Source organism: Eublepharis macularius, chromosome 3 (assembly GCF_028583425.1).
Source record: "Eublepharis macularius isolate TG4126 chromosome 3, MPM_Emac_v1.0, whole genome shotgun sequence".
NCBI classification, from domain to species: Eukaryota; Metazoa; Chordata; class Lepidosauria; order Squamata; family Eublepharidae; genus Eublepharis; species Eublepharis macularius.
The window spans coordinates 46,996,476-47,017,935 of record NC_072792.1 but is presented as its reverse complement, the minus strand read 5'-3'; the positions used below and the strand labels follow the sequence as shown (position 1 = coordinate 47,017,935).

At 43.1% G+C, this 21,460-nt stretch overlaps 1 protein-coding gene across 1 annotated transcript in view; it reads left to right on the top strand.

Moving 5' to 3' along the window:
* ADPRHL1 (ADP-ribosylhydrolase like 1) overlaps positions 1–21,460 on the top strand; it is a 35,111-nt gene that overhangs the window by 4,441 nt on the left and 9,210 nt on the right. Inside the window, exons 2-4 of the mRNA XM_054975015.1 lie at positions 9,198–9,362; positions 17,135–17,260; positions 18,668–18,808. Of these exons, the coding sequence (XP_054830990.1) occupies positions 9,198–9,362; positions 17,135–17,260; positions 18,668–18,808 (432 nt within the window). The remainder of the gene's footprint in view (positions 1–9,197; positions 9,363–17,134; positions 17,261–18,667; positions 18,809–21,460) is intronic.

The following is a 21,460-nucleotide window of genomic DNA, read 5'->3' as shown; positions in this document are numbered from 1 at the left end:
GGACACTTAAACCCCTTCTGCCAATTTTCCAGTCTGCTTTCCAGTGCACTGGAAAACAGCAGACTGGAAGCCCTGGTCTCCAATGAAGACCAGGGCTGCAAAGGCAGGCAATGGCAAACCACCTCTGTTAGTCTCTTACCATGAAAACCCACCAGGGAGGTCACCATAAGTCAGCTGTGATTTGAAGGCACTCTCCACCACCAGTGTTACTCAGTAACCTTAAAAAGAAATGTGCTTCCATTCCTCATTCAGACACACACATCCTGAGTGAATTGATTACCTCTTGTAGATGCTTCAAGGAAGTATTATTGTTTGCATTACCTGACTTCTGCATAATAGTTTGATGTTGTCTAATTCTCTGCTTCAGATGTAGAAACAATATTTCTTTATAGCTGACCCAGCCTCAAGAGGGCAGGGGGGGTCCTATCTACAGACCTTTTGAAGTGCTGTGGGGCTTCTGAAATGTGCATCTCAGTGAGATATTGGCTGATTCTGCACACTTTGGATATTGCACTTTCAATGCACTTTATCAATCGTTGAGGTGGATTTTTTGTTCCGCACACAAAAAAATCTGTTCCAAATGATCTCTAAAGAGGATTGGAAGTTCCAATGTTATCCAATGTGTGTGGAATCAATGATTAACTAATCCAAACCCAAACTAAAAATGCTGCAGTGGAAAAATGGATCTTATTTTGAAGAAGAGCTTGACTCCACCCCCACATTTCATGTTTAAAGTTTTCCTGCCTCCTAGTGGAAAATAGGTAGGTAGGGAAAAGTTGATTGCTTCCAAGTATCACCTAGGTACCTGTAAAGGTTCCCAGCAACTATCAACGGTTTGGAAATTCTAGTTGTCAACCTAGCTGAGAATAATGAAACAGTCAACTAACACTTTAGCTGGAATCTGAAACCTAAGAGCTGACACAGGGACTTGGGGTTGTAAGGGCCAGATTGTATCTTCCTGGAGATTTTAGGGAAGGATTATTTGACCCACAAGGAGGTGAGAAAACAGCAGAGAGAAAATACCTTGACAGAGATGGAGAGGGAGCATTTTGCAGGTCAGCTCTGGTTAATTACATCTAGAGGAAGGCGCTCTCAGACCTTAGCTCCATCTCAATGGCCATCATTGCTAACTGGAGCAAAAAAAGGGCTGGCTGCTTGGACAAAAGCTCCAAGGTAATAGGAAGCTTTTAGCAAACTGTACCTGCTAAATTAAAGAGCCTGCCTAGAACAAGATCACCTAAGGCATGTATAGATTGAGGGGCAGGGGAATTGTGTTTGCACCATTCTTTTTTATTCCTTGCTCAGCCCATTGCTGTGGACTTTTATTTTTAATAAATTCTTTACTATTTTAAATGTTAATAGTGGTTCTCTGTACCATATACACTTCTACCATTCAAACACGCTCGGCAAAATGGGAGCCAGGAGAAGGAAGGCAGTCAGTTGCTACACTGCTATTTCTTCAGGACTGTGCAAGCAAAGTAGGCTGTCCTCACTGTAACCAGTCACTGGGTAGCAGGAAGCACAGGTACCAGGTGGGAAAGGACACTGGAAGTATTTTCAGTGTGTAATCCCTAAAGCAAACAGCTGATGAAAGCGCACCAAAGGAGAAGCAGGAAAGAAAACCCGTCTGAAGGTCAAGCTTGCAACACATTGTGGCTGTTCCACCACAGCCCCTTTCATTAATGTAGTTTTAATAACTAATCGTAAATGAAAACCAAATTATGTTAATATTAAGTATCTTTGTCAACAAATACGTAATAAACGGGGATATTTACAAATTAATATAATTACGCATCCACCTTGCCATCGGAGAGGACTGCACTAGTAGTTTGTCTTTCCCCAAAAATATTTTATACCACTCACATTGGTAGCTCACTGACTTGGGGAAAGTTTAGATCTGGTTCCGTATAAGCGTTGTCGTTCCTCCGTCTTTGACCTGGTTTCTCTGATGCTGCACCTGCAAAGCGCAAGGGGAATGTATTGCTTGCATACACTGGCATACAGCATACACAGCCTGTACTCCAGTGGGGGGGGGGGGCGTGGATATGGCAAACACTGTCTTAGCCTCTTCCCTGGTGATAGACAATGCTGCTGCTGAAAGCAAATAAAATGATACAAGTGTTTGGGTTGTACAGATTTGCATGCTGGTAGTAGTAAAGGTTGGGGCATTTGTCATGCTAACTTATGTGTGCTGTCGGCAACATGAGAGAGGCAGGCTGATACAGACTTGGAGCAAAGTAGACTGGATGCAAGAAATCAGTCATCAAAACCTGTAAAATCCACGTGTCTAATTTTCCTTAAAAGCCGCTTCAGATGAAAGGATTCGGGGGGGGGGGGGGTTAGGTTAGCACTTTTTTTCTCAGTACAGTAGTACAGAAGTGTTAACAGAGCATACAGATTTTACGAAGTTTCTCAATTTTCATCTTAGTTTTTTAATCGTATACCATGAACTTTGAAGTAGTAAAAAAAAAAACTCAATTGTCATAGCAGTGGGGTGGAGTATGCAAAAATTCCAGAGGGCTGAATCTAAAACCCCCTAATGAAAATATAGAACATGGAATGTGATTTAAACAATTGATGTTAAAGATTTATATTAAAGACTACTTATAGAAATGGTAGGAAATATGTAAGAAACAGATTCAAAATGCACAGGTATTTATTTGCTTTATTTATATTCTGCATTTTGGAGAATTCTGCAATATAAGCCCTCGAGGCAGCAAATGAAATGATGCTTCCTCCTCCATATGTTAATCATTCTGCAAAGCCACATGTATCATGAAGGAACTCTACAATATAGTTCAGGGGACAGACACAATCATCATTGTTGTCCAATACTGCATTCATCTGTTCCACCGACTCCTGTTTAAGGGACTGACAGAATGCTTGAAGATTTGCACATAGAACCCCCCCCCCCCCGCCCTGCATTCACTGTTCTCTCCTCCTGCAATGCAATGCAGTCTGTTTGCACTGACAGTTGGGAGAGATGATTGGCGGATCAGTCCTTCAGCATGGGAGCAATGTGTCCTTGTTGGGAATGATGGCAGGCACTGTGTGTGTTTGATTTAAAAATGGAAGGAGGCAGTGAGAAGGAGGAAGAGAAAGAAGTTGGATTTTTTTTTTAAAAAAGCTATTTTTTACCATGAGTTTTTGTGTGGCTGGCAAAAGCCTCCCTGATTGACTGTTAACCTTGTGTTGAACCACTGGAAAATAGGGTCTTCTTTCAGATCAGTTCCCCATGGGGAACACCAATTTACTTCAGTTGCCTATTTGTCTCTAATGGACAACAAACAGCAACCGAGGAGCTGCTTCACAGCAGCAGTCAGAACGACATCTTGCCAGTTGGGGTGGTTCCAATTAAATGTACCCGATGGGCTTGTTATACTGACTGGCTCACAGAGGCACAAACCCCTGGCTTCCCTGTCAGCCCTAGATGTGTTTTTTTCTTTTAAGAAACATTCTATTTGTATTGCTTCCATCAGCCTCCCTCCAATCTTCTACATGCAGCCATGAGCCTTTGTGGTAGCACCCCCTTCCCACTCCCAACCTGAGACAGAGCACAGGCTCGTAGATCACCACATTCTATGCTACTGTCCTTCCCTGTGTCTCACAGAAATTAATGGCTGCTTCTCTCGAACGATGTGTTTGCTTATTGCTTTAGGACAGGGGTGGGCAAATTGCGGCCCACGGGCCACATGCGGCCCGCTACAGAGTTTTTTGTGGCCCGCCAAGACAGTAGAAAAGTGTGATAGGGTACATTTGTCTCATTAAACTGATTCTAAAATTAAATGTGCTTGCAGCTATAGATGATATGAAATTAGCACAATAAATAAATTGAATAAAACTACCACTATTTTATTTAATTTATATTTATTGATTTTTATGATACAATTTATACCTTTTCTGAAATGCAAAGTTAACTAATGAATGCAATCATTTTAAAAGGTGCGGCCCTCCGCAAACCTCTGCTCCCACAAAGTGGCCCCCGAGCCAAAACAAATGCCCACCCCTGCTTTAGGAAATACATGCCTCAGGGAAGGATTATGCTATGTGCTTATGCATTCCGCTATACAATCCTCATTTCTGCCACCCCTCGGTACCACGTAACAAGTAAGACATGGTACCCAGCAAGACATTGCCACCCAGCAAGCTTCCATGGAAGAATGGGGATTTGAACCTGGGTCTTCCAGTTCCTAGTCAGACACTATAACCACTACACCGTTGGCTCCCAAAATAGCCCGTAGAGAGTAAAGCAAGATTCTTTTTCTCATTACATCTAGAAAGCTGAAATCCACATTGAGAACTCGCTACACTCTTGATACCTAAGAGAAAACCATACTTTTTAAAAGACAAAATCATATTGTCAGGTATAGCTAGTGATTCTATGAATTAGGTGATTTTTGAACCAATCCAGAATAATTATGGTTACTTTTCACAGTGGATAAAGATGTACAATCAAAACTTATTTGGATCACATCTATAAGCTGGGAAAAGGGAAATAGGAGAACTCCACAAATGTTCTGCCTGACAGGAAAAAAATTAGATAGAATAGCATTAAGGATTCAAAGAGTTAGTTATGAATGGTTTTACAGTTTTTCTCAAGCAACAATTATTTCAGTCAGAAAACTTCAGTTTTAGCTTTAGTCGACCATTTTGCCCTCTCAGTCACTTACAGCCCTGTCCCACTGTGCTTAATTCCAAGTAAGGAGCAAGGAATTGCAAATTAGAATATGTACTTTAAACATATGAATATTAAAGCATTTTTTAAAAGTATGCTTGTTTAATTTTTCAAGGAGGTTAAAGGTAAATAATCCATATTAAATTATCTTGACAAATGTGTGGGGGGTGGGGAGGGAGACTGTTGCATGGGTGATTTCTTACCACCTTGTTAACCTTCCCTGTTGCCTTTATTTGATTACTAGTTACAAAACGGGCTCTAGAAAGGGGCGGGCGGGCAGGCAGGCATTGCCTCCTCCTCCATGACTGATCCTGGCTGGGTGAAGGTGGGGGGCAGACATTGCCACCAGCTCTACTCCTGATCCTGGCTGGGTGAAGGTGGGGGGCAGACATTGCCACCTGCTCTGCACTTGATTCCACCTGGGTTAAGGGGGGGGGCAAGCATTGCCACTTGCCTCGCTCCTGATCCCTGCTATCAGAGAGGATCCCCCGCAAATACGACGTCTAGGAGGAGCAGAATAAACTGCAAGCAGGAGCAAAAAAGAAATGAATCAACAAAGCCTATTAGAATCAAGAAATATACTAAGATAAGCAATTACAAATTCAACAGCAGTTAACCATACACTACAATTATAAACATTCGTTAAAGTTTCACATTCGCAGGCAAGCCACTCCACAAAACTTTTCAGTCCAACAGGTGCAGTCCTCCACTGTGATGTAGGAGTGTGTAGAGGTAAGTAGATCAGTCAAAGCAAACAGCACAAAATTATTATTCCTGCATTCCTCTTTTACAGGTATAGTGCCAACCAAGTAAGTATTCACAAAGCTTGTGCTCCCCCGCCCAACAACCTGGGCCGGCTGTTGCCAGTTGTTTCATGTGAAACACCTCTTCAGGGATGGCAAACAAGATCACCTGTGGTTGTTGTGGATTTTCCGGGCTGTATAGCAGTGGTCTTGGCATTGTAGTTCCTGACGTTTTGCCAGCAGCTGTGACTGGCATCTTCAGAGGTGTAGCACCAAAAGTCAGGGATCTCTCAGTGTCACATAAGATCACCTGTGTTCATATAGACACCTATAACATTATAAACTTCCACTAGTTATACAACACAGTAACAAGGAACATTACACTATTATAATACTCACCAATGTAATACAATCAACAATGAAATACAGCCAAAGACAGTCAATTACAGTCAATGTTCAGTCAAAAGTGGCGGTTAAGCACCGCCCGTCCCGGCTGCCCTCTTATAAAGTCCAAAGTTGTACAAAGTCATTTAAAGAGACAGCGCTGATATTGACCAGTTATACAATGCTTAAAAAAACAGTGCTTACAGTAAAACAACACAAACAATGAAATGCAGTACCCATACTCAGAGGAAACAAGACATGTTCATTTCATTATTCAAACCATTAGGTTTAAGTGAATGCAACCAGTGTATCCAGTAGCATTCCTTTTGTAGGAGAACTTTCTATAATGACTTAGAGGGAACTGTGGATCCTGAAAATAATACCAAAACTTTAAAGTCATCTTCTTTATGCTGCGCTTGTAAAAAGTGCTCTACTAGAGGAAGTTTATATTGTTATAGGTATCTATATGAACACAGGTGATCTTGTTTGCCGTCCCTGAAGAGGTGTTTCACACGAAATAACTGGCAACAGTCGGCCCAGGTTGTTGGGCGGGGGAGCATGAGCTTCGTGAATACTTACTTGGTTGGCACTATACCTGCAAAAAGGAATGCAAGAATAATAATTTTGTGCCATTTGGAACTCTTTACTTTTGGCTTTGACTTACCTCTACACACTACTACATCACAGTGGAGGACTGCACCTGTTGGACTGAAAAGGTTGGCTCTATACCTGTAAAAAAGGAATGCAGGAATAATAATTTTGTGCTGTTTGCTTTGACTGATCTACTTACCTCTACTCCCTCCTACATCACAGTGGAGGACTGCACCTGTTGGACTGAAAAAGTTTTGTGGAGCAGCTTGCCTGTGAATGTGAACCTTTAATGAATGTTTATAATTGCAGGGTATGGTTAACTGCTGTTGAATTTGTAATTGCTTATCTTAGTAGATTTCTTGATTCTAATAGGCTTTGTTGATTAATTTCTTTTTTGCTCCTGCTTGCAGTTTATTCTGCCTCTCCTAGATGTCACTCCTGATCCCAGCTGGGTAAAGGGGGTGGGCATTGCCTCCTGCTCCCCGTCTGATCCCGATAGGGTGAAGAGGGGGTGGGCATTTCCGCCAGCAACTATCCTGATCCTGGACAGATGAAGAGGGGCTGGACCTTGCCGCCTCCTCCGTGACTGATCCCGGCCAGGTGAAGGTGGGGGGCAGACATTGCCACCTGCTCCCCTCCTGATCCAGGCTGGATGAAGGGAGGTGGGCACTTCCATCTGCTCCAATCCTGATTCTGGTCACGTGGTTGGATCATTCACGGAGGAGTTGCCTCCTCCGTGAATGATCCTGACCGGTGAAGGCGGGAGGCAGACATTGCCACCTGCTCCACTCCTGCTCCAGGCTGGATGAAGGGGGGTGGGCACTTCTACCTGCTCTGATCCTGATCCCGGCCAGGTGAAGAGGGGTTGGACATTGCCTCCTCCTCTGTGACTGATCCTGGCTGGGTGAAGGTGGGGAGCAGACATTGCCACTTGCTCCACTCTTGATCCAGGCTGGGTGAAGGAGGGTGGGCATTTCCACCGGCTTTGATCCTGATCCCGACCAGGTGAAGAGGGGTTGGACATTGCCTACTGCTCCATACCTGATCCCAACCGGGTGAAGGTGGGGGCAGGCATTGCCACCTGCTCCGCACCTGATCCAGGCCAGGTGGAAGGGAGGGTGGGCATTGCCTTCTCCTCTGCACCTGATTCCATCCGAGTGAAGGGGGCAGGCATTGCTGCCTGCTACATGTCTAATCCTGAAATGCACCGAAAGGTTCCCAGGGAATGTAATCTACATAAAGCACTAATGAACGTAAATTCTATACAAAATGTTTATAAATAATATATCATAAATAATTTTTCAATAGTGAATGTGATATGTGAAATAAACTATACAATATACTATACACCCTTCATTCATTGCAACAGTAAACATCCGACCGTGATAGCTGGCAAGCGTCTCTCTGTAAGTCTTAGTTTCAATATATGAGTCAACCGAAATTGACATCAATTTCGGTCTTGGAAACTGGAGACCATGCCAAATCCACACATTTTTGAACCAAGTGTAATTCTCTGTCCAGAATCAGTACTCAATATAACTAAACACAGCTTCTCAGAATAACTAAGAAATTGTGAATTGCTTATTGCAGACACACAAGAAATCACTGCTTGTATTAGGTCTATCAACATTCAATTAATTATTAATTATGATCGTTAAGCTTGGCCTTGATATCATGCTCTCACCCTGACAGTGTCTCCTTGGGAAAAGTCTGGCTGAATTTGTGCAGTGCTGGGTACTAGACCAGACACAGTTATGCGGTGGGGAACCACTGGTGTGAAAGGCACCTCATTTTACCCTGTATCCCCTTCCCCACACAATTACCTCATTCCATCCTTGTGACAACCCCCATATTCTCGCCTTTCTCTAGCTCCTTCTCTCCTTCAGTCCCACCAATCAACCTGCCTTTTATCTACCCTCCACATCCAGCTATATTTATAAATTACTTCATTTAGATCCCACCTTTCTTCACAATGGAGATCCTAAGCAGTTTACATCATTTTTTACCCTGTATCCCCTTCCCCACACAATTACCTCATTCCATCCTTGTGACAACCCCCATATTCTCGCCTTTCTCTAGCTCTTTCTCTCCTTCAATCCCACCAATCAACCTGCCTTTTATCTACCCTCCATATCCAGCTATATTTATTAATTACTTCATTTATATCCCACCTTTCTTCACAATGGAGATCCTAAGCAGTTTACATCATTTTCCTTTTCTCCATTTTATCAAAAAAAAAATCCGTGAAGTAGGTGATGCTGAGTATGCGTGGCTGGCCCAAGCTCACCCAGCCAGCTTCTATGGCAGAATAGAGATTTGACAGTTGGTCTCCAAGGTCCTAGTCTGAAATTGTAACCACTACACAACACTGGCTTTCATGGGCTGTTGAACTTTGGCTGCTGTTGAACAGAAGTGAGCATTCAGGCCTAGGTGACTCCTGCAATGGTTTCTGCTGGTCATGGCCCCAATTAGTCCTTTCTTAAAGGTCAAAACAACCCTGGAAAGACCCCCCCTCCGCCTTTTAATGACAGAAACCAAGATTTGAATACTAGTAATGCTGTTGTGGTTACCTAACAACAGCCACAGAGGGCATTTGTTTCTCAAAGCTACTGTTTCTATTACTTGGCGGTGGTGTGAAACCCTAAATGTATCTTTTAAAAGGATCTCGGCTTTTTCTGCAAGCCTGGGCATTTTGCATGTTTTTAGAAAAATCTATTTTTCTGACTGCGGCTCCATCTTCCAGATTTAAGTATCCACAGATTTGACAATGTTGAGAATAAGATATGTCGACCTTTTCTCAACAGATTACTGGTGTTTAGAAGACCTATATCGGGAACTCGTAAAGCGTTATGTTGATGTCATTGACAAACTTCCTGAAAAATGGTCAGATCCCGCTACTATTGAAGGCTGCTCACAGCTGAAGCCAGACAACTACCTCCTGGCCTGGCACACACCATTTAATGAGAAAGGTAGGGAATGCTTTTTTCTTTTATTTTCTTTTAAGTTGGAACAATCCTATACCATTGCTTGTTAAATTAATACAAAGCAGTTTCATTGATAAGGGACCATTTTGAGATAATAGAAGTCTATATTTTCTTATCTATCTGTTCCAATGATTACTGACCAATTTCTATCATATTAACAACATCAGTTCCACTGGAATTGTAAATTTTCCACCTGGCTACTGGCCTATATCCTACCACTATGCTAAGCAATGTATGAAGTTTTCCTCCAGTCTAAATATCTTCAGATTGTAAAAACTTCTTCCACCATAAGATAGGAATCTACATGCTCTCTCAATGTCAAGAAGTTATTAAAACTTAGATGTTTTAAGTCACTGTTCATCACACAATCTTTGAGACTTTCACATAGCCCAGAAGGTATTATAAAGGTTCTAGAGGTAAGTCATAGCTGTTTGATTTCTTCTACTTGTGACATCTGCCTTTTGACAATAGGCTAATCAATGAGATATATAGTTACAGTTTAAAAATTGTAATTAAAAAAATCTACTCAGTAAAAAAAGTTGAATAAAAAGCTTTACTCATCTCTGATTCTATAAACAAATCACATAGTTGTTATTGTTAATTTCACCATGCTAACCAGGGCCGTTTCCACACGGCTTACCTTATTCTGCAAAATAGCAAAATCTCGCGAGAAGACGCTGTTATCGCACGAGAAGACGCTATTATTGCACGAGATGACGCGATAACAGCATCTTCTCGTGAGATTTCTCGTGAGATTTCGCTATTTTGCAGAATAAGGTAAGCCATGTGGAAACAGCCCTGGTTAGCATTCCATTTATCAAACTTATCTAACTTTTTATCATGCAACGTACAGGTTAGTTTACTCAACTGCACACATTCCTTCAGTTTCTCTAACAACTCCTCTTTAAAGTAATGTTCCTTTTCCAGTCTGTATAAAAAGCTAATCTTGTAGATCTTAAAATTTAAAATGTAAATCAAATTAAGAACATTTAAAACAAATTCTTGACTATCCTTGGAAAGGAACTCTACATAACAGAGTCGGCATACGTTGGTACTGACATGATGGCATGTTCCCTTTGTTGAATCATTGCTGGAAAAGGTTCTAAACATATGACAAATAGTAGGGTTGACAGAGGACACCCTTGCATTATTCCTCTCATTATTGCAGACTAACTACAGAACTTTTTATGATTGCTCAGCCTAGCTATGGAACTTGAGTATATTATGTCTACCCATCTTTCTGCCCATTATTTCTGCCTACCAAGAACCCTGTGAGGTAGGTGAGGGTGAGAGTATGTTACTGGCCCAATGTCATGCACCATGCTTCCATGGCAGAGTAGGGATTTGAACCTGGGGTTCCCAGCTCCTAGTCCACACTACAAGTTTGTATGTCCCCCCCCCTTTATCTAATCATAGATAAACAGCAAATGCCAACCTATCAGGTTTGTAAGAAATGCCTAAGAGATCTGTATAAGGAGCAAAAAGCAAATAATCGCAGATCTCTTCAACATAAGGTGGAATCTTTCTTCATAAGTAATATTGTTAAATCAGCCCAATGTTATTGCTGATTCCACCTCGAAGCCAACATTTATTTATTTAATTTCTCCCCAGTGGTGACTCAAAGTGGCTTACATTCTTCTCCTCTCCTCCATTTTATCCCCCTACCAACCCTGACTGGTTCCACATGGAGGCGTGACATTGTGCCTCTGCAGTGGAAGCAGCAGCAAATGGGTTAGAGGTGGACAGGAACAGCATTTAGACATATCCCTCACTGCTCTCTTGTGGTCTCCTTACAGAGATGAAAGATTTGAGAGAAAAATGTAGATCAGCTTCGGTACTAAGATCAGGGGCGGTACTAAGCTCCACCCCTGTCTAGATTGGCTGTAGGCAGCATTTTCAAATGGAAGTTCTGCCTGCAGCCTTTTGCTTCAGTTTAAAAGGGAAAACACTGAGAGGCCTACAAGTCATGCTTAGAAAGAATACAACATCATGTGTAAGCTCCTTACTAAAGCAAGGGTGTGCTGTGCTCCATCTGATATCCATGTGGAAACCCCTCAGTGAGGTAAGTTAGGCTGAGAGTGTGTGACTATAGCAGCGTGTAGCTTCTGTAGCAGCGTGGAGATTTGAACCTGATCCTTGGACAACAACAACACCACACTTTATATGAACATGGCTTTCTGAAGCTTTAAAGATCAAACATTTAGAAAAGAATTTTTCTAGTAAGGCAACTTTTTAAACAAAGAATAAGAAAGGGAATTTTAAAAATTCAGCTTTCCCTAAAATGGAAGGATTCATGTCCATTGTATTGTCCTGCAACAATTCTGTATTTGCCTGGAGATGCCAAGTGAGCTTCCAGGAATTCTGGTAGGTCACTTTGTCCTTTTAGAAATCAGCTCTGCCCAGCTTACTGTCTATTTAAAGAGTCTTTGTTCCTGGCTGGCATGATGCCTCCTGGTCCAGATTTTTATTCTAGGATTTTAAATTTATTTTGAGGAATACAGTCTGTCGTATTTCATTTGAAGGACTGGACTTACCGGACTTTTTGTCTGTGAGAAAGTGATCTGTTGAAAGCCACTTGCTGAGTGTGTAAAACTAGATATGTACAAATACTCTTGGTGAAGTTGCCAAAGCAGAACACACTGTAGATATTTACCTGTCATGCTACCTTGTATAATTTTGCTTTGAGTAAATGTGTCTCCACAGAGTAACATTTACTTTCTGCAAAAACTGTTTTCAGATCTTTAATACTGACAGTTTAGAACATCAGTTGTATTAAGTGACAGCATGGCCTCACTTGGGTATCACAATGTCTAGATCTGGTCCATATGACACTATATTCCTATGATACGGAACCACCCACCTCTAGTATCCTATACTGACACAACCTCAGGGCATAAACATTGCAACATAATACTGTGATTATTTTTTACCTTGTGCAAACCACCAAGTCTGACAGAACAGTTCCCCTCCCCCTTTTAGCCCTTTAAGACAGCTACTAGAAAGGAAAGGGAGAAAAGGACATGGCTACTAACAACTCATTTGCTATTATACTTTAAGTGGCCTGTGGCCTGCCCATGCTATCCAAAGTAGCAAGTGGATTTGTAAAGCACTCTCTCCCTGAAACAAAGAGTTATTAGACTGAGGCCTGATTTAAGTGTAATGCTTATAAGGAAAAAGCGCTTGCCAGTAGACACTGCCACCTTCCTCTGATTGGTGGACCCTCTCATTACCTCACCAATCAAGCCTTGTGCCTCATTTGAATTAATGAAGGCTGCGTCAAAATGGCCATGTCCTTAAAGCCATGAACCTCACTTGTTTAAAGTGGGCTGCCCAGCATGCAAAGCAGCTCCCCATGCCTTGTTAGCATGCTAGAGACTAGTAGGGAGGTGTTGTCCCGGCATTCTAATTCAATACAAGAAACAGCCCTGCATATGTGGTAGCTAGGATTGCCAGATCCAAGTTGGGAAATTCCTGGAGATCTGGGGGGTGAAACCTGGAGAAACCTGGAGAAAGTGGGGTTTGGAGAGGGAAAGGACCTTGGTGTGACATAATTCCATAGAGTCCACTCCTCAAAGTAGCCATTTTCTCCAGGTGAACTGATTTCTGTGGTCTGGAGACTAGTTGTAATTCCAAGAGATCTCCAGCCACTACCCGGAGGCTGGCAACCCTAGTGGTAGCCCTATTTAAGCAAGATGCTGTGAGTCCAAGCCCCCTCCCAAGTCAATTCTTTGGCTTCGCCAGCATCACCATTAATCAGGCCCCTATGGAGCTCTGAGACAGTATTTGAAGGCATCTGTATATCTAAAATGCTCTCAAAAGCGTGTAAGCAATCTGGATTTTTTGCTTCATCTTCATTACCATACTGGACAGTTCATATGCTACACTAACACATAAAAGAGAAACAATGAGGTCTTCCTGTTTCCCTGATTTTCATGGAAATGGGATTCATGGATGGTCAGGTAGCAGGATCTGCTTACTTAGCTCAACAGGAGTGGTGGGTTCAAATTACCCCTCTAAGAATTATCTGCTCCTAACCCCCATCTGTCTATCTTATATGAATCAGAGGATACTGCCACAAGTGTTATAAATGTGAGAATGCAGCAGCCCCAGAGATTTTTTTAAAAACTTCCCCTCACTTTTCAAGCTGTGTTACAATGTGTATGTAAGAAGATGTGTCTACTAAACACCTGTCTGTGTGAATGCGGTTGTACTTTCTTAAGTCCAAATTCACTCTAGGGAAACCATAAGAATCTTAATCTTGCAAATAGTTTATCATATGAGTCACTTGTGGGCACACATGTTGACTAGTCTTGAGTCCTTATTATTTCATTTTGAGCAATTATCATATCATGAATCAAATCCTTCACAATATAAGGATCTACATTCTCTACCCACTGTAAGGTGACTGTAAAACAGGGTTCCCCCACATGGTGCCTGTGGGTGTCATGGTGCCCACAGAAATCTTTCTTGGTGCCCATTGAGAGTTTTTACAAAGCGGGTAGGGCCAGGAAGGGCTCATGCCCTGCAGAGCTTCTGATGGCCACTGGAGATCTGATTTTTGTGCCACCACACACAATGATTCACAGTGTGAATAAAGGCAAGCTGTATGCAAGAAAATATTTTAAGCAGTATTTTTGTTTTAAAAGGCATCCTGTTCGGGCTTCTTCCTGAAATGCTGAAAAGTTACTATTAGAGTTATGCATGCCCTCACTCCTTAATGTTTTGAGATTGGCGCCATGTCTTATGGCATCCGTTTTGTGGTTAAATCTACCCCCCAGTGTCAGAACTCCAAAGGTGCCCACAGCCTCGAAAAAGTTGGGGACCCTTAGTGTAAAGGTTGGAAATTGAGATGGGCACAAATCTGGAAAATGGCAGTTTGTTGCAGTTCACGGTTCATCATGTTTCACATTTCACGAGCCATGAACCGGCATGAAATTGTCTGGTTTGTGAACCGGTTTGTTTGGTTCATGAAAATGTCACTTCCAGGGCAGAGAAGGTCTGCAGAAAAGCCCATTCCCCCCCCCCCCCCCATTACCTAGGAAACTGGTTGATTGGTGCCAGGCTGTCTGCAGTGACAAACCAAAAAACTGAACCAAACAAACCAGGCTGAAAATCATAGCAGTTTGTCACGGCTCATCAGAAATGCCCTCCAACGAACCGCTGGTTTGTGAACCAAAAAATGGCACGTTTCGTGATGAACTTTGGATCGTATTTTGGTTCGTGCCCATCTCTAGTTGGAAACAATCCAACTGAACATCCATATGGAGACTCAAACAGGCCAATCCTATATATGCTATGCAACAGCACTAGGAGCAAGTCCCCTGCCACCGCCACTATAATAAAACACAGTTCTGTGTCTGGCAAGCAGTGAACAGCCAGCTGTCCTCCATAATATCTATAAATGGCTGACATTGATGATTTTTATGGGACCAAAGGTCTCATAGGATTAGTGGAGATTTAAAAACAAGGCATTGCTCAAGCTAGCTTGGAAATAATTCTGTCTCCGACCTAGAGGCCTTGTATCCTAATCACTGATGATTAGGATTGCCAGGACCCCTTCACCTCCTGGTGGGAGGGGGGGGGCAGTGCTTACCTTCTGCCTGCTCCCAGCATGCTCCTTCCAGGAAGTAACCTCATCGCACAAAGTGGGAAGCATGTCCACACTTTGCAGCAGGGTGATTTCAACCTGTTTGGGGCCCAAATTGCCCTGTTGTGAAGCATGGGAGAACTCTCAGGGTGGCGTGATGACATCAGTGATGATGTCGTGTTGGCCCCGGGAGTGCACCAGGAGGCCAGTTCCGTGTCTTTCCACCCTGCTGGCCAGGTAAGTCAGCCGGGTAAGCAGGGGAAATGGGATCCCTCCTGATGGTGGAATGGTCAGTGGCTAATGGCTATATAATTATTAAAAATTTACTATATTGATGATTATTATTATATTATATGCCTTGGCTCCGGCAAAGCAAAATCTGAGTTCTGCTTGTGCAACAAGGCCTGAGCCTCTAGAGACATCCCTAATCTGCTTCTGAGGGTTGGATGACCCTATGAAATGGCATAAAATGTGATGTGGTGGTAGGGTTGCCAACCTCTTGGTCTGGCCTGGAGTTCTGCTGAAATAACTACTGATTTCCAGACTGTAGAGATTAATTCCTTTGGAGGAAATGGCAGCTTTAGAAACTGGACCTTCCATTGTCTCTCGTGGGAAGCACGTGTGCTTCCAGACTCGCATGATGACATCACTTCCAGGAAGTGACATCAATGCACAGGCCACGGGGCCACCCCCAAGAGTGCTCCTGTGCTTCCTTGTGTGCTCCCCCGCCGCGCGGTGCACTCCCGTGTGGCACAGCTGCCAGGATCAGGCCTGTTTTGGCCCGGATCTGGGCCGCTGTGGAGCGCAGGAGGACTCCTGCACTCCACAGCGCTCAAAACGGGCCCAATCCATGGCAAATCGGCCCATTTTCAGCAGCTGCGGAGCGCAGTGCTCCTGCGCTCCACAGCGCCCAAAATGGGCCATTCTGCCACGGATCGGGCGCGTTTTGAGGCGCTGTGGAGAGCAGGAGCACTCCTGCGCTCCGCAGCACCTCAAAACAAGGCCCGATCCGCAGCAGAACGGCCCATTTCCAGCGCATTCTGCAGTGCCCAGCCACGTGATGACGTCCCCCCAAAATGATGTTATCGCGCCTGTGGGGGCGAGTGCGCGCACCCCCCTCTCTCAAAAGGTAAGTGCCAGGCCCCTGTCCCCCCCCCCCCACCGGGAGATTGAGGGGGCCTGGCAACCCTAATCCAGGCATATGATTTTATACTGGATACCAGGGCTGTCGTTGGCACATGGCGAGGTAGAGAAGCTGTCAGGGCTTGTGGTCTACTTAGGGTTGCCACCATTTACCTGGCTGGTGGGGGGGAAGTTGAGGAAACAGGTCTCTCAGGCGCACTCCCCCCACAGCAACGTCACTCCCAGGAGTAATGTCATTGTGTAGGCCTGGGGAGAGCTCACAAACTTCGCACCAGGCTGATTTGGGTCTCACAGGACAGTTTAGGGCCTACATTGGCCTAATGCGAAGTGCAGGAGAACTCTCAGGGCCTGCCCGATTACGTCAGTTGACAACCCGAGGCCTACTGCTGCTGATTCACTATTCACATATCTCCTCTGATGCCTGCATCTTCACTCTTCCACTACCTTCTTGTGAGTGCTTTATCACCTCCGCTTTCAGCTGCAATTGCTGCCTGCTGCTGCTGGAGAATGGCATGTGAGTGGTACACAAAGCATCAGCATTCCTGGTGGCCACGGCGGTGGCACTCCTAGCTGTACCCAGCACCCAGCACCATCAGACAAAGGGCATGCAGACACTGTGAGCAGCTGTGAATGCAGGTGGTAGGACAGCTTGTTAGTGTGCAAAGGAAGGATGCATAGGCAGGTGGGGACACATGGGGGGGAGGGCAAGAAGTGGCATCTAGTAGTGGGCATAGGGGGTAGAACACTCTCTGCTCAGGCCTCCCCCCAAACCTGGAACCAGCCCTGCTGGGTACAATCCAGAAAGTGAAATATGGATTTCATTGAAGTGCATCAATAGGAAGGTCCTTCCTTTTGGCAGAATCACACCCTGTAAGTGTTAATAATATATACTACCATATTATTATTACAGTACCGTATTTACCTGAAAAGGAAGAGGACTGTGTATGTAAGATAATCCCCCTAAACAAGTTATATGTGGATATTTTTTTTCTTTTTAAAAGATCTACAGTAACCTTTGTTCTTGTAGGTTCCGGGTTTGGTGCAGCTACAAAAGCGATGTGCTTAGGGATGAGATACTGGAAGCCCGAGAGGTTGGAAACTCTCATTGAAGTGAGCATTGAAGTTGGAAGGATGACTCACAATCACCCTACAGGTAATGTCCTAGGAAATAAACAGATTTAATTATGCTATATAAAGTTTTGCATTCAGCAAGCATAAGTTTTGCATAGGGTTGCCAGCCTCCAGGTGGGGACTGGAGATCTCCTGGCATTACAACTAATCTCCAGACTACAGAGATCAATTCCCCTGGAATATATGTCTGCTTGGGAGAGTGGAGGCAATGGCATCATACCCCTCTGAGGTCCCTCCCCTCTCCAAATTCTGCCCTTCCCAGGCACCATTTCCACATACCCTGGCACACATATGCAGTTCACTAACAGCTACGCCACCCAGTCCTTTCATGTTCACTCAGAAGTCTCTGCTTATTTTGGTAGGGTTAATCCCTTGTATATGTGTATAAGACTGCAGCTGACTAATTTTACCCAGCATAAGCTGAACCTGACAGCTCTTTAGAATTTCTTCATATGTGGATTCTGCAGTGTACTATATTCAAATTTTGCACTATTTTCTCAGACATAAGAGGTGGAGCAAGAATGATGATTAGTAACAGGGGGCATAAAGAAAAGAGGTGGAGCAAAGACCAAAACAATCTAATCAAGCAAAGTTCCTTCTATGATTACTAAGCTGAGTAAAAGATGTAAATGAAGAGGTCTTTGAGTGTGTTGAGCGGGGGGGGGGGAATGCAGCAATTTCTGTGGTGTAACATTTTATTTAAGTTTTCTATTAGTGGTGTTAAGGTAAAATATACCCCTTTGAGGACTCCTGTGAAGATATTTCTCACCCGAGTCTCAAAAGATGATACTGAAGAGAGGTGATTCGTTATAATTGTTATATGGTCATTATTTTGCATGAACTTGCAAAATAATTTGGTTGAGAATAATAGTAACATTTTCAAAACAAAACTTTTTCCCCAAAAAGGTTTCACCATTAAACACACAGTTATAGTTTTGGATCCAGCCTGGGGGTGGAAGGGGCAGGGGTTGGATTAAAGGATGCCATGAACAAAAGATTACTTTGTGGGCATTTTATGATTCAATCCCATAATGATATATTCTTTTTTATGCATTTTATAGCTATTGGGTTATCAAAGATTATTTCTGCTGGCAGAGGGCACTTTCATCAGCACGAGCGTGTGCATGGGCGGGGGGCATTTCCACCGATTCTCCCCTCCCACTGCAGACTCATAGGTTATCCACCATGCTGTTGTTATTGGTCTGTTGTCTCCCAAGAGCAGCACGTCAGGGAGCTTAGTGCCATGCTCCCAAACTATTGTTTTAATGTTGTTTGTTGGCACAAACGTATTCCAGAAAGGGAATGTAGCTTCAAACATGTGCATATTGGATTTCTTTAAATTTAATCAGCTTGCTTTCTTTTGAACCGAGTGAACTGGTTTTCCCACACTTTGTGCCACCCCATAGTAACTGTTATGTGCTAATTTTAGGTTTTTTAGGATCATTGTGCACAGCTCTGTTTGTCTCATATGCAATACAAGGCAAGCCACTTGTGCAGTGGGGAAGAGAAATGATGAAGGTTGTTCCCTTGGCTGAAGAATACTGCAAAAAGACCATTCGACATATGGCAGGTACTATCACTGTATACACAATTTCAAAATTTAGCAGCAAGGAGATTCAAGTTTTCTGCTCAGTCATTTTGATTTGGTTGCTTAATTTCCCCTCCTGTGGTTTCAGATGTTGCCTCTTTTTTGAGGGGGTCTGGATGGTGTTATTCTAGGATCAGGAAGCTATACCATAGCCCACCCCTTTTTTAGGCTATACTTATATATGCACTCATATATAAAAAAGCATTAAAAAAGCAAACACTTAAAGATGGTTTTCAGCAAATAGTTAATGGCTGCTGTATCGACTAAGGTTGTTATTGAGGGTAGAAATAATTCTATTCTAACTGTATTTAAAAATGTTGAAGGAGCAACCAACAGGAGGCAGGCAAATTTCTTTTGAGCAACTTCTAAAAACTGAAGATTTCAGGAGCCCCAAATTGCTGTTCCCTATAGAAGCTGGAGCAGTAACTTCATTTCTTAAATTCCAAGGCTGGTGAAATCAGGCAACTAGACACTTGTTCTAATGGAATCTCATCCATTGACTGTTTATACTGATGTGCTTTTCTACTAAAAATCATAATCTTGGTTTTATCGTAAATTACAATAAGTAGGGTTTTTTTACAATAGAAGCTGAAGTGTCTGAGAAACCTTCTAGACCAATTTGAGTATGGGAAATTAGCGGTGTGTCATTTGCATAGAGCAAAATTTAAGTGGCCTTTCCACCTACTCTTACTGGAGAAAATTGGAATACTGACAGGAATTCTACTATATCATTTATGTATAAATTAAAAAGTAATGGGGCCAAAATGCGGCCTTGAGATTTCAAGACCCTTTTTGAGATTTCAACTGAACTAGACCATTGGTCATAGACATCTAATCTGATCTTTAAGCTGTTTATATGGTCTAGCGACCTATTATATTAATGTTAATTAATTTTCTCCACAAATGATACTTTGAGATAGAATCAAATGTGGCTTTGAGATCAGTAAATCCCTATATGATCCGTTTGAATATTTATTAATAAAATGTTATAATAGAAGGCAGTGGTCCAAGATCAAATACCCCTGTCTAAATCCAATTTGCTCTGGAGCTAACAAGTTGTTCTCGATTTCCCATGCCTCTAGCTTCATAGGAGTTGTCTTGCCTGAAGCTTTCCTATTGTATCTAGCAGGCTTATTGGCCTATAGTTAGCGGGATCAATACTCTCCTCCTCATAAATTGGCACGACAATAGAAGAGGTCCATTCAATTTCTTAAAATGAATAAAATAAAGTTCCTGTTTGTCCACAAAGTATCTTTTCTGAAAAACTTATTTCTTACCCTGCTTATCCTCTTAGGGCAAGCTGTATTACTAGACATATCAAGGGTGCTCAATGATGTGGCGCCTGTGGGTGCCATGGAGCCCATTGACATCTTTTCTGGTGCCCATCTAGTGTTTTTAGAACGTGGGAGGGTCAGGTGGGGCTTTTGCCCAGCAGGGCTTCTAATTGGCCATTAGAAATTGGCCATTAGCCGTGCAGATTTTTTCAAAATGGCTTTTGGCAGCAGCTGCCACCACAGCACAAAAATCTTCACTGCGTGACTGAAGGTGTACAAGAGCTTCTGCTTGAAATGCTGAAGAGATGCTATTAGAGTGATGCATGACCTCACTCCCTGACATGTCATGGTTGGCTCTGCCTTTTGTCGCAGCCATTTTGTAGCTGCACCCTTCACCTTGTGACAGAATTCTAAAAGTGCACACAGGTTCAACATGTCAGGGACCCCTGCCTTAAATGAATGTCTGTGCCAGCACTTTGCAGGGAGTAGAGTGTTTGTAGCTTACATCGGCAGACCTTTCCCAGAGCTTTCTTGACACACTTGCTCCCTCTGGTCAGGAACTATATACATTGGTGCAATTGTCCTGGTGCAGTTAAGGAAGCTGTATTCAGAAGAAGGGGGATGGAAAGGAAAGTAGGCCCAAGGCTATGTGTAAGACATTGGATTGCCAGGCTCTAGGTCTCCTGGAATTACAACTGTTCTCCAGACGACAGAGATCAGTTCCCCTGGAGAAAATGGCGGCTCCAGAGGATGGGCTTTATGGTATCCTATCCCTGCTGAACTTTTCCCCCTCCCCAAACTCTGCCCTCCCTCGTATGAGACCCCAAATCTGCAGAAATTTCCCAACACAGAGTTGGCAACTCTAATAAGATGTGAACGTTTAGCAAATATGTCTCAGGTGGGGGGCAGTAGGGTTGGACATGGGGGCAGCTGAGTGATTTGGGAGTGGAAATGGCAGAGAGTAGACTTTGGGAAGATCTAAACTGAACGAAGGACTTTGTAGGTAGATGATGAGTGTCTGGCACAACAAAGATGCTGGAAGAGTAAAAAAGCAACTGCAGTATTTTGCCTAGGGTGCCAAAATATCCTCACTATATCCTTGTAATCTTGTGAGAATGGGGTAATTATTCCATGATCAAAGGTTGCATGCACAGGGGAAAAAGCCTTCAGTTTTTGTTGCCTTCGTCAATTTATGCAATGAGAGAAGACGAGTATCAAAAGAGGTACAGATAAAGAGCATATATTTTTACTTCTCACATAAATTTTTCCTACACAGGAATAAAGAACTGTACAAACTCACTCATACAGTGTGGTACAAGTGTTTATTTATAAGTGCAATGCTTAGAAAACCATTCATCAG